The sequence below is a fragment of the Camelus bactrianus genome, chromosome X (genome assembly GCF_048773025.1).
Source record: "Camelus bactrianus isolate YW-2024 breed Bactrian camel chromosome X, ASM4877302v1, whole genome shotgun sequence".
Classification (NCBI taxonomy): Eukaryota; Metazoa; Chordata; class Mammalia; order Artiodactyla; family Camelidae; genus Camelus; species Camelus bactrianus.
Window position 1 is genome coordinate 62,753,251 of NC_133575.1, and position 14,592 is coordinate 62,767,842.

Here is a 14,592-nt window from a genome sequence, read left to right on the forward strand (position 1 = left end):
GAATGGCCCTTATCAGAGAACCAAGGGACCACTTTAAAAGCCAAGTTCCCAGACACTAGCCAGGGTCCAGCCTTGCAAGCAGGTCCTTCTAAAGATAGCAGCTTCAGGCCTGATATGTTAACTCTTTTCTGCACAAGGCGCAAAATGGGATGAGATTATACAATCCTAGGTGGAGGGTTGGCATCCTAATTAACTTCTTCCCCTGCACATGAACCTGAGGACCATCACTGAGTTGCTGACAGTGGATATGAAGGAATTTGGAGAAGAAAAGAAAAGAAAAGATTTGGCTTTATGTTTTGTGAGGCCATAAATAAAATAGTTCCCACCAATTCTTAGGAGTAACCTTGTTCTACCTGTTGTCTTTTTTTGATTGCAGGATCAAGGCTGCCATTCCAAGCATCAAATTCTGCTTGGATAATGGAGCCAAGTCAGTTGTTCTTATGAGCCACCTGGGCCGGCCTGATGGTGTCCCCATGCCTGACAAGTACTCCTTGGAGCCAGTTGCTGTAGAACTCAAATCGCTGCTGGGCAAGTAAGTTTCAAGCTCTGGTGGTGGTAGACTCTGTGATGGGAGATGTTGTCAAGCATGTTGTTGCTGTTTCTTAACTCTGAAACCGCTCATGTGTTTCCATCTCGTGCTCTCCCCAGGGATGTTTTGTTCTTGAAGGACTGTGTGGGTCCAGAAGTGGAGAAAGCTTGTGCTGACGCAGCTGCTGGGTCTGTCATCCTGCTGGAGAACCTTCGCTTTCATGTGGAGGAAGAAGGGAAGGGAAAAGATGCTTCTGGGAACAAGGTGGGACCTGTGATTTTGACATTAGTGGGTGTGAAGAAGGCTGAGTCTATAAGAGACTGTAATTGAAGAGTAGGGAAGCTCATGTCTATTTTGACACCTTTTTATTGAAGTATCATGTACATATAAAAGTGCACAAATGCACAGCTTGATGCCTTATCACAGAGTAAACACAGCTGTGTAACTACCACCTAGGTCAAGAAATAGAATATTGCCAGTATCCCAGAGGCCCTCCTCATATGCTTAAGTGGTTTTCAAATACCTTGGAAAAATACATGAATACCGTTTGGGTGTAAGGGTATTCAGTGGATGTGCTACTGCTTTTTTTTTTTTTTAAGAATTCTGTACTTCTTTTCCATTTGTAATTTGTTTTATTTTATTTTTTGGTGGGGGAGGTAATTAGGTTTATTTATTTTTTTAATGGAGGTGCTGGGGATTGAACGTAAGATCTTGTGCATGCTAAGCACACACTCTACCACTGAGCTATACGCTCTCCCCAAAAATGCTACTTCTAGTTGTCCCTTTGTTACACACCTGGTCTATGGTACATGACAGTTTTTTTTTTCTAAAAGTATGTGGTAATCCTATCAGAGGGTAGGCTGTGATTCCCAAGTGCTGAGAGCAGGCATTCATAGGTGGCCATGGGGGTGAGTGTCCATGCTACACCAGGTGTTCCTCCCACAGAGCCAGTTGTACATTTTTTGTTTGTCAAGGCTGGAACGTTTTTTTCTAAGTGACAGGCTCTAGTGTGTTATGGAAGGACAATCTGTATTCTTATTTAGAAGAAGAGTTAATGTAAAGCTTGAGCGTGGTGCTTTTAAGGCAGTAAATTAAATTTGCTATCTTTGGAGTTTTCTTATAAAAGAATTATGTGAGCAGAAAAAGTACTTTCCTAAGTGAAGTGCAAGGGACTATTTGGGCCATTTGATTATAGTTGGGTAAATGAGGGTCATGATGATACTGCCTTGGATTTAAGGCATTTTTCTTAAGAAGTGTAAGGCATCTTTCTTCGAATTTCTCCTTAAAATAAGGAAGAAAAGGTACCGTATTTTCTAAAAACACCTAAGTCTCAGAAAGGAAGGCATTTGACCAAAGTTAGAAGTGAGTGTTACTTTTGTTGGGCTTTATAGATACAGCTCAGTCCATTAGATCAGCAACCTTTCTGTAAAGGGCCAGATATGTAAATATTTTAGGCTTTGTGAGACATACAGTCAGTCACAACCTTATATGGTCTCTGTTGGAACTGCTAAACTCTGCCGTTGTTCAAAAGCAACCATAGAAAAAAAACAAAAAATTTTTAAAAAGGCAACCATAGATAACCCACAACACAGATTACTATGACCTGACAACCAGAATTCAAATATTAAATGATAAAGCTGGCTCTTTGAGGATGATTTAGAATTTGCCTATTGGTAGAAGGGAAGCTGAAAGCACCCTTTAAGTACATTCTACTCTTAAGATCTTAAGTGTCTTGTGGAACAAGATGCTCTGAGCTAGTGTCTTAATCTCCTGTTGTACTTGTGACATTTCTTAAGGTCATCTGAGTGCCTGCTTTCAAGCAGTTTCTTTTCTTAGCACTGTAGGCTCTGGTCTTGCCTTATCTTGCCTTTGGCATGGTCTTGCTACAGTAGTAGGAGTCAAATGCTGACTTAAAATTTGGTGCCCTTTTAGATTGAAACTCAAGCTGCTAGACACTAGGGCTTAGAAATGGCAGGAGGCAACTGGCAGATTGAGGCAAAACCTTTTATTCAGGAAATGATGAACCAACTGTTCTAGTCTATGTCTTTTTTAGTTACTTAACTTTACACTTAGTGTCCAATGACTTCATGCTTGAAATTTCAGGACCCAGCTGTAAGTTCAAAGTGGATTAAAACAAGTCAGGGCATGAAATTTTTCCTTTATCTAGTCTGCCTACATTAGTCTTTTAGGAGTATTCTCTTCTAATTATTGGCAGATCAAAACTGAGAACTGGGTTCTGATTGTTAGTAATTTCTATAGTACCTTTTTCATGAAGAGCTTTCAGTTTGCCTCACGTTTCCTCAAACAATTCTTTAATAGAGAGATTGTCTTCTCTTTTTAATAGATGGGAAGATTTCAGGGTCAGAGAGCAACTTGACAAAAGTTAAAGAATAAATTAGGGTCCGACTTTGGCCTGGAACCCTGGTCTCTTGCCGATTGAACAGTATCTTCATTACTACATGAATCATCTTCCAGTCACCAGTGGCAGATAATATTCCATTCTCAAGGGGTTATGGGGGCTCTACGGTCTTTAGTTTTAGCATTAGTGCCCTTGCATTTTTTGGGTAATTAGAGGGAAGCTCTTTGTGGCAGCCTCCTTCACCTTGATACATGGGAAAATGGGAGTGGCCGGTAACTAAACTGAACATCTGCTCTGTGCTCTTCTGTGCCATGTCCCCCTTATCTAGCTTTTTGTGTATCTTTGTGTTTCCTACTGGAGACTCTTAGTCCATCCTGCCATCCTGCTTTCCTTCCCCTTTGAGAAGTGGGGGGAAATCCCTGGATAGTGGGTGCATTTAGAGCCCTGTGTTTTCAACTTTTTGTTCCTCTGTCTTTTTTTGTAGAAGTGTATTTTTGTTTTCTCAGATGCCTAACTTCCAGGGAAGGCTATATAAAATACCTCCTTTTAGTCAGTATAAAATGTTTCTGAGGTCCTTTTCTGTTGTTTTCATCTGCCTTCTCTGTTCCAACCTGCCCTTGTTGCTTTCATGAGGAATCTGTGTGAGGGCCTATTTCCCTTTTCAGAAGGGCCTTGGTAGCCAGCAGCTTGAGTCGAGTATAATCCTAAATTTTACAAGGAGAATATGTTAAAATGAGGAAATGAGGCAAGATAAGGAAAGGGAAGGAGGGTTCAAATCTTGCCCTAGGAGTTGGGGAGAGGCCAGTGGGATGTGGTTAGCTTCACGTGATTAGAGGTTAAGCCATGGTTCAGGAATCTTAGGTTTGTAATCTGAGGGAAGGTGAAGGAGAACAGAAACAGGCAGAAATGACCAAAAGACCTGGAATATTTGGGAGAAAGAACAGATCCTGCTGCTAGTTGTAAAAATTGCTGTCTTTACCAACTCAGGGTCCTTAGAGATGTTCAAGAGGTCTCTTGGACTGAAATGCTTTTACAATTGTCTGTGGAGCCATCAACATTTCCTGTGTTGTTTTTTTCTTTTTCTTTTTTCTCTGCAGGTTAAAGCTGATCCAGCCAAAATAGAAGCCTTCCGAGCTTCACTTTCCAAGCTGGGGGATGTCTATGTCAATGATGCTTTTGGTACTGCTCACCGAGCCCACAGGTACTAAAAGTTTCCTTCAGTGTTGAGCTGGGAGCATTAAATTTTCTCTGTTTCCTTGAGCAGCCCACGGTCTGGCTTGATTTTAGGGATTTCTGTATTATACTATCATCTTTTTGGCTTCTGTCTCTAATTGGACCTACAAATTAGACTGTGGTTCTTGTTGAGTATCCCTGATCTAAAGAGGAAATAAGAGTAAAAAGTGTTGAGAATTGTGGAGCTTTTTATCAAGCTTCAGAAAGATGTTATTCTATCTCACTTTGGATATTTTATGCAGAGCTTGCCCTTTGTGAATGCTGTGGGGTCAGAGTCTTAGGCTGTCAGCAGGAAGCAAATGGAGGAACCCTTTCCTGTTGTCATCACCTGGCTGATTATTGATTGTGGTTAAACCCTTGGCCTGAAGACTATTAATTGGGCATCTTCAATTCTACTTAAGGTCATTGCTTTTCACTTGTTCCCCCTGATCCTGTGTGGTTACTCAAAAACCTTATCTTGTACCTAAGTGTTTTTATTGCAGTTTGGGGATGAAAACCATGGTCTCCTGGAATCTCAGATGTGAAAGTATTTCAGTAATAGGAGATGGCCTCTAGAATTGGGAGAATTGATAGGGACTGACTAAAATTTGAATGTCTGTTCATTTCTAGCTCTATGGTGGGAGTAAATCTGCCAAAGAAGGCTGGAGGCTTTTTGATGAAGAAGGAGTTAAACTACTTTGCCAAGGCCTTGGAGAGCCCAGAGCGACCCTTCCTGGCCATCCTGGGCGGGTACGGAGAACTCTTCAAGATCACGCTTTAAGTAGTGTGTTTCCCTGGTAGTAGGTCATAACTTGGGTGGTTTATTGTCAGATAGCACAATCAAACAGGGTGGCGAAGGAGAACTTAATTAAGGGACTAATTACAAAGGTGTGGGTAGGGTTTAGGGAGACCCAAAAGGGACAGCAGTCATCTGGGGCTAGCAATAGTCATCACCATCTTTAGGTCTGAAGGGGAAAAGGGAGGGAATGATTATAGAATGCAGAGAGGGTGGTTGTATGGAGAGGGGCCCTCTGATAGGAACTGTAGCCTCTGGTTAAGCGATAGTCATCTAGCAGAGAGGGAGCCAGGGAAATAAATACTCTTTTGATTTCCTTTCAATCTCCTACTGATGTGCCTTCTTCTGCCCCCATTTGGCTGCAACCCAACTGGATGTCAGAGGGCAAGAGACCCCCCCCCCTTGATGCAGTCCATGCTGGTCAGCCTCCTAGGACAGAGAATAGGGCTGGGAGGGATAGAAAATGATTGTGGAGGGAAGAATGGGAAAGATGCATCATTGCTCATCTAACAATTTTTTATTTTATTTTACTTTATTTTTTTAACATTTTTTATTGATTTATAATCATTGTACAATGTTGTGTCAAATTCCAGTGTTCAGCACAATTTTTCAGTTATACATGGACATATACACAAAGCAGCCTTTCACATACATACAATCTGGCAAGGAAAAACTGAAAATCTCCTTGTATGCGTTTAATATGTCATTTGGAAAGTTGGGGAGGGTATAGCTCAAGTGGTAGAGTGCATGCTTAGCATGAGGTCCTGGGTTCAATCTCCAGTTACCTCCACTAAAAATAAATAAATAAATAAATAAATAATTACCACCCCCTCCCCACCAAAAAAGAATATATATATTATTTGGAACTCATTTCTCCAGATCACATACTTTTTATGTTTTCTCCTATGGAGAGAGGTACCGTGTGGATAATGACATGCAATTGGCTTAGTTAAAAATAGAAATTTCAGAAGTGCAGGTCAAGAGGCTAGGACGATACATATTAGGTGATAAAGTAGGTACAGGGACCTGGGACTGCTTGGATAAGATAACTTCTTGTCACTTGGCATGGCTATCTAGAGAGCAACCTCTTTATGGCTGGATGCTCCTGACCCTCCTATGAGCAGGGCTTTTTTTTTCTCTATGGGACTGAACACACTCAGCATTTCCCTATGAAAACTGACTCTGGAGTTGGGTGTCAATTTCAAGTAGCATAGTTGCAGAGTACTAAAAATAGTTAAGGTGGGTACAGGTTGTTACCTGTGTCCTGGAAGCATTGCCCCTCTTGTGCACTGGGTTATAAAGGTCAGACTCTGATCTTTGCTTCTCTGGAGATTAGGATTTGAGCTTTGTTCTCCAACCTTCTGTAGACCTGGACTATGGGAGTGAGTGCCACTTAGTGGTAATGATTAGGTTTTGGACTCTGCCTAAAATAGCTCTTGGGGAAGTTGATACCGAGAGGAGTTTTTTTGGCTACTTTTCTTGCAATGTAGTCTCCTTAGAACATTAACAGTTTAGGGGAAGAATTTGCATTTTATTAAAAAAACTTTATTGTGGAAACACTCCAACATGTACAGAAGTTGAGAGAATAATATAATAAACCCTCAGGTACTGCTTCAATAATTATTGGCATTTTTGCCAATCCTGTTTCTTCTATCCTCTTTTGTCAGGAGTATTTGAAAGCAAGCCTTAGACATCATATAATTTCATTTCTAATACTTCTGAATGCATCTCATAACTGATGAGATTACTTTTAAGTAACTACCATGTTATACCTAACAAAATTGAACAATTGTTATTATCATCTAATACCCGGTCTGTATTCAGAAATTCTCCATCATTTCAGAAATGCCTTTTTATGGTTGGTTTGTCTGAATTAGGATTCAAATGAATTGGATACACTGCATTTGGTTGTTACATATCTTTTATTCTATAATTGTTCCCTCTTCCTTTTTATTTTTATTCCATTGTTTTGTTGAAGAAGCAGGACATTTGATCTGTAGAATATCCCACATTCTTTAGAAGACATTGAGTCTCTATTCTTTTCTCCCTCTTTCTCTCTCTGTGTGAGTGTGTGTGTGTGTGTGTGTGTGTGTGTGAGAGTGAGAGAAACAGTTACTTCATTCTTACCCTGGGTGGTAACCAGTCTTTACAAGTGAGATATCAGTAGTCTCTTGCCATCCATTCTCCCACATCACTATTGTTTTCAATCTCCATTTCACAAATCCTAGCATATGGCCTCTCACAGAGTAGATATCATCTTATTTATTGAATGAAGAAGGAAATAGGCTCAAGATGATTTGTTAATTTAAGTGGGATTTAGATATATATAGGAATATTTGTGTAAGGCAAGCTATTATGTCAAGGATTTTAAAGGTTGTGCTTCAAGTGAATGTGTTTTTCTTTAGTTTAGATTTTTTTCTGTATAGGGAGGTAAAAAGTATATCTGTATTTATTACCTTACTTCCCTCTACTAGGATACAAGCTCCAAAGTGGTAGGGATCTTTGTTTCTGCCCACTGATGTTTCTCAAAGACCTAGAATAGTGCTTGGCACAGAGTGGGTGCTCACTCAATGTGTTGAACCAAGTGGTCCAGTAGAATGACGAATGTCATAAAGCAGATGTCCCAGCAGCTAAGCACAGACCTAAGAGTATTAATATTTGTCTATTTTTGCTCAGTATATATTCATTTGGTATGTAATATGACTTCTGCTCTAGGATTGGGACAGTTCTCCGTTAGCTCAGGGATCCCACAATTAGTAGTCTTTCTTAGGTACAATAAACAGTCTTGACCCTCTGATTTTTAGGGAAGAAAGGGCAAAATAGATCTATTTGGAACTTAAGATTTCTTTAGATGAGTGTAAATCATCTAAGCCCTTGGCCAAGAGCCACACCTTGAAAGGATTTCTTAGTAATGGAATGACTTTTTGGGTTGGAGAAACAGGGCAAAGTTAGCCAATACTTCTGTCACTTTGTGGGACATTTCTCTGTTCCTATGCCTTGATACCAAAACTCAGGCTTTATGTAGTATCATTTCCTTAGTCCATTGTTTGTTCTTTTGGTGATGATTCTTGCTTTCCCTTCCAGAGCTAAAGTTGCAGACAAGATCCAGCTGATCAATAATATGCTGGACAAAGTCAATGAGATGATTATTGGTGGTGGAATGGCCTTTACCTTCCTTAAGGTGCTCAGTAACATGGAGGTAGGAAACCAATGCCAAGTGGATGTGAAGTAGCTCTCCATGAGAAATAGCAGGTTATATAAATTTAAAAAGAAAATTAGCTTTTGACATGAGCTCTAAAACTTCCATTTTTATTTATTTTGCAAATTGTCTTTCTTTTGTCCTTGAATTGTTCATTTATATTGTGTTGTACCTTGTTCCTGCCTGCTTTGTGAGGTAATCACATTCTTAGCATAGAGGCTGATCTTCATCATTTTGGCTCCCCTGTATAGATTGGCACTTCTCTGTTTGATGAAGAGGGATCCAAGATCGTCAAAGACCTGATGTCCAAAGCTGAGAAGAATGGTGTGAAGATTACTTTGCCTGTTGACTTTGTCACTGCTGACAAGTTTGATGAGAATGCCAAGACTGGCCAAGCCACTGTGGCCTCTGGCATACCTGCTGGCTGGATGGTGAGTTGCTTGGGTGATTGGTAGTATGCGTGGACAAGTACATTTTGGTATCATTCATGTAACCAGCCACCAAGAATTTTAAGAGTCTCTATAGATTTCTGTCAGAAGGGCTCCAAATGTTTCAGTGATGCCTCCTTTGGGGAGAATCCATCGGGGGAAAAGCAGTGGTATAAGATTGCTGCTAAGACCCTTCATCAGTAATGTGGGGGCAAAACTATTTTCTGTTTCTTCATTCATTTAATGTTTATTAAGTACTTAGCTATGTTCTGGGGATGGTGCTATGTACTTTCATGGTTTGGGATGCTCTGGATTATGTTGCTACCTAGAAACCTGTATAAGAAATTTTTCTTATGAAAACATTAAGATAGTACAATTATAATTATTGCAAGCAGGGAAGAATTTATGTGTATATTAAAGACTTATTTAAATAGTTGATTGTAGTATTCTCCATTTAGTATCATTTTAATAGCTGTACAGAATTGTTAATGCTGGCATACTAGTTTGCTTAGTCACTTTCCTTTTGTTAGGCACATGGGTTATATTTAGTGAAGTGTTTCTCAAAGTGTGGTCCCAAGAACAACAGCATCAGCAGCATTTTGAAACACATCAAAATGCAGATTCCTGGGCCCCACTCAAGACCTGCTGAAGGAGAAACTCTGGGGATGGGGCTCAGAAATTGTGCTCGAATAAGCCATCCTGGTGATTCTGGTGCACATCAAGGTTTGAGAACCACTGATCTAGTTCAGTGTTTTTCAACCTCACCACTATTGACATCTCAGGTAGTTTTTGTTGTGGAGGGCTGTTGTTGCAGTGTAGGATGTTTAAGGCATCCTTGGACACTAGATGCGGGTAGCATCCCCCCATCACCTCCAAGTCATGACAACCGAAAATGTCTCTAGACATTGCCATATGTCTCAGGGATGGAATTGACCCTGGTTGAAAATCACTGACCTGGTTCTTAACAATCAAATAAGTGTGGCTAAGAATGTTTTCATCAAAAACTTTTGAGGTTTTCCCTTAGACTTGATCTTCCATAAAGGGCATGAACAGGTTTATAATTTTCAAGACTGAAGGGTATCTTTTGGATCTAGAAGACATTCTAGTGTTCAATCTTGAGTTCTCGTCTTCGTGGATGTGTGGTATTTGCTCTTTTAAGTAGCTTTTCTTGGTAGCTCATTCTCTTTTTTAACTATGCCTTAGGGCTTGGACTGTGGTCCTGAGAGCAGCAAGAAGTATGCTGAGGCTGTTGGTCGGGCTAAGCAGATTGTGTGGAATGGACCTGTGGGTGTATTTGAATGGGAAGCTTTTGCCCAAGGAACCAAAGCCCTCATGGATGAAGTGGTGAAAGCCACTTCCCGGGGCTGCATCACCATCATAGGTAAGGGGTCCTGTATGAAGCTAATGCCAATGTGAGCTGGCAGAATTCTGATCAGAAGAAAGTAGAGGGGAAGTGGTTAAGTTTTCTTAGGTTTCTTGGTGCCAGGTGAATCTTGAGAGCAGAGCTAAATGGGTGTGTAATTCATGGAGGAATCTCTAAATGAGATGGAGTTGCAGGCTTATCAGCTTACCTTTTGGGCTTCAGAGCACACTGCCTTATAATTTTGGTGCCAATCCTGTTTCTTTTCTCTCCTTTCACTGAACAGGTGGTGGAGACACTGCTACTTGCTGTGCCAAATGGAATACAGAGGATAAAGTCAGCCATGTGAGCACTGGTGGTGGTGCCAGTTTAGAGCTCTTGGAAGGTGAGGTTCTTTAAAGTTTTTTGGCTTTTTGGGAGAAGGCTAGGGGTTATGCAGCAAGAGGTGGATAGAATGGAGTGGAGATAATAGGTAGTGTTATCATTAGCAGTCATTATTAGCTGGGCAGTACAAATGGAGGAACTTCAAATAAAGCTCCTGGCATCCATTTGAGGTGGGGAGGGCCAGATGGGAAGATTTATTCTTAAAGAGGTTAATGCTATAGTAGCCCTGGGACCCAAAATGCAAAAGTTACCCAACTCCCAGCCATATATCCTAGAGAAGAGCTGATACGTTATTGGGAAGATAGAAGGGGACAGATCTGGCTTAGTGGGTCCTATAGTAATGCTGACTGTGTGTGTGTGTGTGTGTGTTCTCTCAAAAACAGGTAAAGTCCTTCCTGGGGTGGATGCTCTCAGCAATGTTTAGTACTTTCCTGCCTTTTGGTTCCTGTGCACAGCCCCTAAGTCAACTTAGTGCTTTTCTGCATCTCCATTTGGCATTAGCTCTAATATCTTCCCCTATGTCAAGATTCAGCTAGAGGCCAAGAGATGTAGCGCCAGGAACCTGTAAACAGTTGCACAGCATCTCAGCTCATCTTTACTGCACCCTGGATTTGCCTACATTCTTCAAGATCCCATTTGAATTTCTTAGTGACTAAACCATTGTGCATTCTAGAGTGCAAATACATATATACTATGCCTGTTAAAAGAAAGTGAGCTGTGTTAGCTTAGTTCTCTTTCTGAAGTAGCTTATTCTGATTAGCTTTGTCATTGTGTCACTACTCAGCTTGGAAGTAAGATGAAATTTCAATTGTAGGTAGAGAGGGAGATGAAGCTGGTGATCTGTTAAATAAATAATAAAATATCCATTGAAACTGGGATTTTTTTTCCTGTCATAATTTGTTAGGGTGAGAACAGAATCTTGAGAAAGGTATCAGATCATCTACATTTCTGAATGCAAGAAATGGGGCAGTAGCGGTGGGTAGGTGATGGAGGTGTTAGGTAAATGTCTACTCTTTTATCGAGGTCCTACTTTATGGCAGACATTGTGATAGGTACTTTTTAAAAAAAAACTTTTTATCCATTATACAAAACCATCATTTAAAAAGTCAAAGCTTGTAACAAAAAATAGGTTTTAGCCCATTCCTCCCATTTGATTTCTACTTCCCAGAGGTGACTGCATTCAACTCTTAGCTTTTTTCTGGTATTTACCTCCATGTTTCTAAGTAACACGCTTGTAACTTAATTTCTTGATTTTTTTTAAAAAAAGATACCTATTTTCATACATAGAAAGATTTAGCCCTCTTACAGGCTCCTTCTGTTTCATATATACCTTCCCCTTCTTTGTTCTCCCAATGAAGATTTTTTTTAAGTTTATTTTTTAAGTTTTTGGTGGGGGAGGTAATTAAGTTTATTTATTCGTAGAAGTACTGGGGATTGAACCCAGGACCTCATGTATGCTAAGCATGTGCTCTGCCACACTTGAGCTACACCCCCAATGTAGTTTTGTCATGATACTAGATTATTAGATCGATAGTCTACATTATGATTATAGATACTGTTCACAGCTGAGCTATGTCATATGCCATGATTATATTTACCAACGCACCTTTTTATTTTCTTTGGAGTTAATAATAGTTTAAAAACTGGTTTCTTTTTCTATGGACCTGTCACTGATTCATTCCCAGTGTATTCAAACATATGAGACAGTTGGTTCATTTTTATTGGTGATGTCCCTCGTGGAGTCCTCTGTGTTCCTGCGCCAGTTTGTCCTGGCTGCCCTCTAGGTTTGTTTTACAGCTGTTGCTCAGTTTTTTTTTTCCCCAGAGTGAATCCCTGTAGGTAACCCTCTTGGGGATTCCTTTTAGCTCATGTGGTGGACCTTCTATTTCCTGGATCTCTTCCCCTCCCCCCTCCTTTCTTGGTTTACTCTCCTTTTTGTGAAACATAAGACTCCACTAGCTTCCTGAGAAAGTGCCTGGGATGCAAAATTTTTATATGTCTGAAAATATCTTTACTCAACCCTTATACTTGCCTGTTTGGTTATATGTAGAATTTCAGCCTACATACCAGTGTCTCAGACTTAAAGGCTTTGATTCACTGTCATTGCTGGAAATCTTACGACATCCTGCCCTTGATCCTAGCCAAAAGGCCAAAGCAATTCCAATGACATTCTGATTCTCTTATTGTCCTTGTAATTTTCCCTCCTTTCTCTTTCCTGTCATTTTAATGGGATTTCAGGAGTGAGCAGAGGTAAACATGCAATTTCAAAATGCTGTTTAACTAGAATTTTTCTACTGGGCATTTTATATACTAGATTATGTATTTCACATTTATAGATAAAGAAATAGTTAAACTATTGGACAGCCTCACAGAGCTAGTAACTAACTGCAGGGGTTCAAGTCCAGGTTTGACTCCAAAGACTGATGCTTTTTCATTGTTCACTCCCTGAAATCCTGAAATGATTCTCCTAGACTAGGACTTTTTTGTTTAACTCTGGAGAGAATAGCAAAAGAAAATTTTGGTGGCTGCTTTAAACAAAACAGAAATTTTGAAGGCCTGAATTTTTTCTTAAAAATTATTTGTGTTTTAATACTGTCCCCATAGTTGTAAATTTTAAAATACACCATGTTGGGGTGGGGAGCGTATGGCTCAGTGGTAGAGTGTGTGCTTAGTATGCATGAGGTCCTGGGTTCAATCCCTAGTACCTCCATTAAATAAAAAAACAAACCTAATTACCCCTCCCCCCCCGAAATTTAAAAGAATACATCATGTTTCTTATAATGGCACTATACCATGGTTTAAGAAGCAGGAATTCTAGTGTGATTTTCCTTTTATAGATGAGGCCCAGAGATGTTACCCATAGATCCAGCAAATTAATGTCACAACTGGTCTACAACTTTAACATACGGATGACTTTTTTCCCCTATTGAATACCTTTCTCCCAACATTTCATCATTTCAAATGTACAGAGGAATTGAAAGAATTATATAGTAAACACCCATAAACCTAACACTTAGACTCTACAACTGCCAATTCATCCATCCATTGACCCCTGATTGTACCTTTTAAGTATTTTCTACTAGACTCTGCTTCCAGGATCTTTCCCCATTTATTCTGGCCATTAATCCAGGGAATGAATGGGGAAATGCAAATAGCTAGCTATTTGAGTACCTGATATATGCTTAGGACATAATGGAGGCAATATAAGATAGCATTTATGTCCTGAAGGAATTTACAATCTAGTCGAGGAAGATAATATGTAACAAACAATTTAGGAGCATATAAGCTCGAATTGTACAAGGGTGTGCTTCCTCATTTAATATAGAGTTATAAGTTATTGATAAAACATTGCAAAGGTTTAGGCTAAGTGTAGCAAATTTACTTTTAACCCCTAGACAATATATGTATGCCTGTATATAGAAAGAAATTATCTTCATGTCATAAATGAACTGGTATCTTTAGTTCAGTGTTTCCTACTTTCCTTCATGTCCAGAACTTTCCTCTAACACACAGACAAAAGTAAAAAAGGGGTACACAATGAGAATACTCCTTTCTACCTTAGTCCCCTAGCTATCAGTTTCCCTCCTTAGAAGCAATCACTGTAAGATTGGTTTCCTTCAATCTAGAGCTACTTCATGCATATAAAAATCGTATCTGTGGGTGTGGGTATGGTTGTGGGTTTGTGTATAGTGGCATACACACTGCTTTGTACCTGCTGTTCTGATTAGTGTTTTTTCCTACCTACTGAGTACTTATTTTACTCTGGACCCCTTAGGGCACATCTTCCATTCTCCCCACATGCTAGTTGTATTCCTATATTCTTACTCAGATCAAAGACACTTGTTTCCTACTTGTAAAAGGAAAAACTTGGGATAGCAATGTCCTCGCCCCATTTACCATCAGTACATCTTTTAAAAAAAATTCTACCTAGAAGCTGGAAGACAAGAGCTGCCTTAAATCATTCTTGATGCTAAAATGGGTGGACATAATTAGGAAGGGGAGATTGGCAAGGTAAAGCAGTCTTCACCTGACAGAGCAAAATATACACTGGCTGACTTAGTAAGAGAATGAACACTCAGATTGCAACGTCATTTACATGTATTAATTCCCACCAAAGACAGCATGTTATGTTGTTAATAGATTTAAACCCCATATTCTTTCATATTTATTTTGCTTCACTATGATGAGTCACATGTTGATTCCAAATAAAAGCAAGCAATTCCCTGATTTATAATTCATCCATTAAGCAAATTTTAACTGCTTTTGGACCTCTGCGTTTTTGAGCCTTATTCATTTCCCTTAAGTCAAAAATGAAAGAGATAGGA

The 14,592-nt window shown here is 39.7% G+C and overlaps 1 protein-coding gene across 1 annotated transcript in view; it reads left to right on the forward strand.

The window, feature by feature from the left end:
* Window positions 1-11,145, forward strand: part of PGK1 (phosphoglycerate kinase 1) — a 19,636-nt gene extending 8,491 nt beyond the window's left edge. The window contains exons 3-11 of the mRNA XM_010950593.3: window positions 377-532; window positions 649-793; window positions 3,986-4,089; window positions 4,731-4,850; window positions 7,981-8,095; window positions 8,347-8,526; window positions 9,727-9,904; window positions 10,170-10,268; window positions 10,651-11,145. Of these exons, the coding sequence (XP_010948895.2) occupies window positions 377-532; window positions 649-793; window positions 3,986-4,089; window positions 4,731-4,850; window positions 7,981-8,095; window positions 8,347-8,526; window positions 9,727-9,904; window positions 10,170-10,268; window positions 10,651-10,691 (1,138 nt within the window). The 3' untranslated portion in view covers window positions 10,692-11,145. The remainder of the gene's footprint in view (window positions 1-376; window positions 533-648; window positions 794-3,985; window positions 4,090-4,730; window positions 4,851-7,980; window positions 8,096-8,346; window positions 8,527-9,726; window positions 9,905-10,169; window positions 10,269-10,650) is intronic.
* The last annotated feature ends 3,447 nt before the right edge of the window (window positions 11,146-14,592 follow it).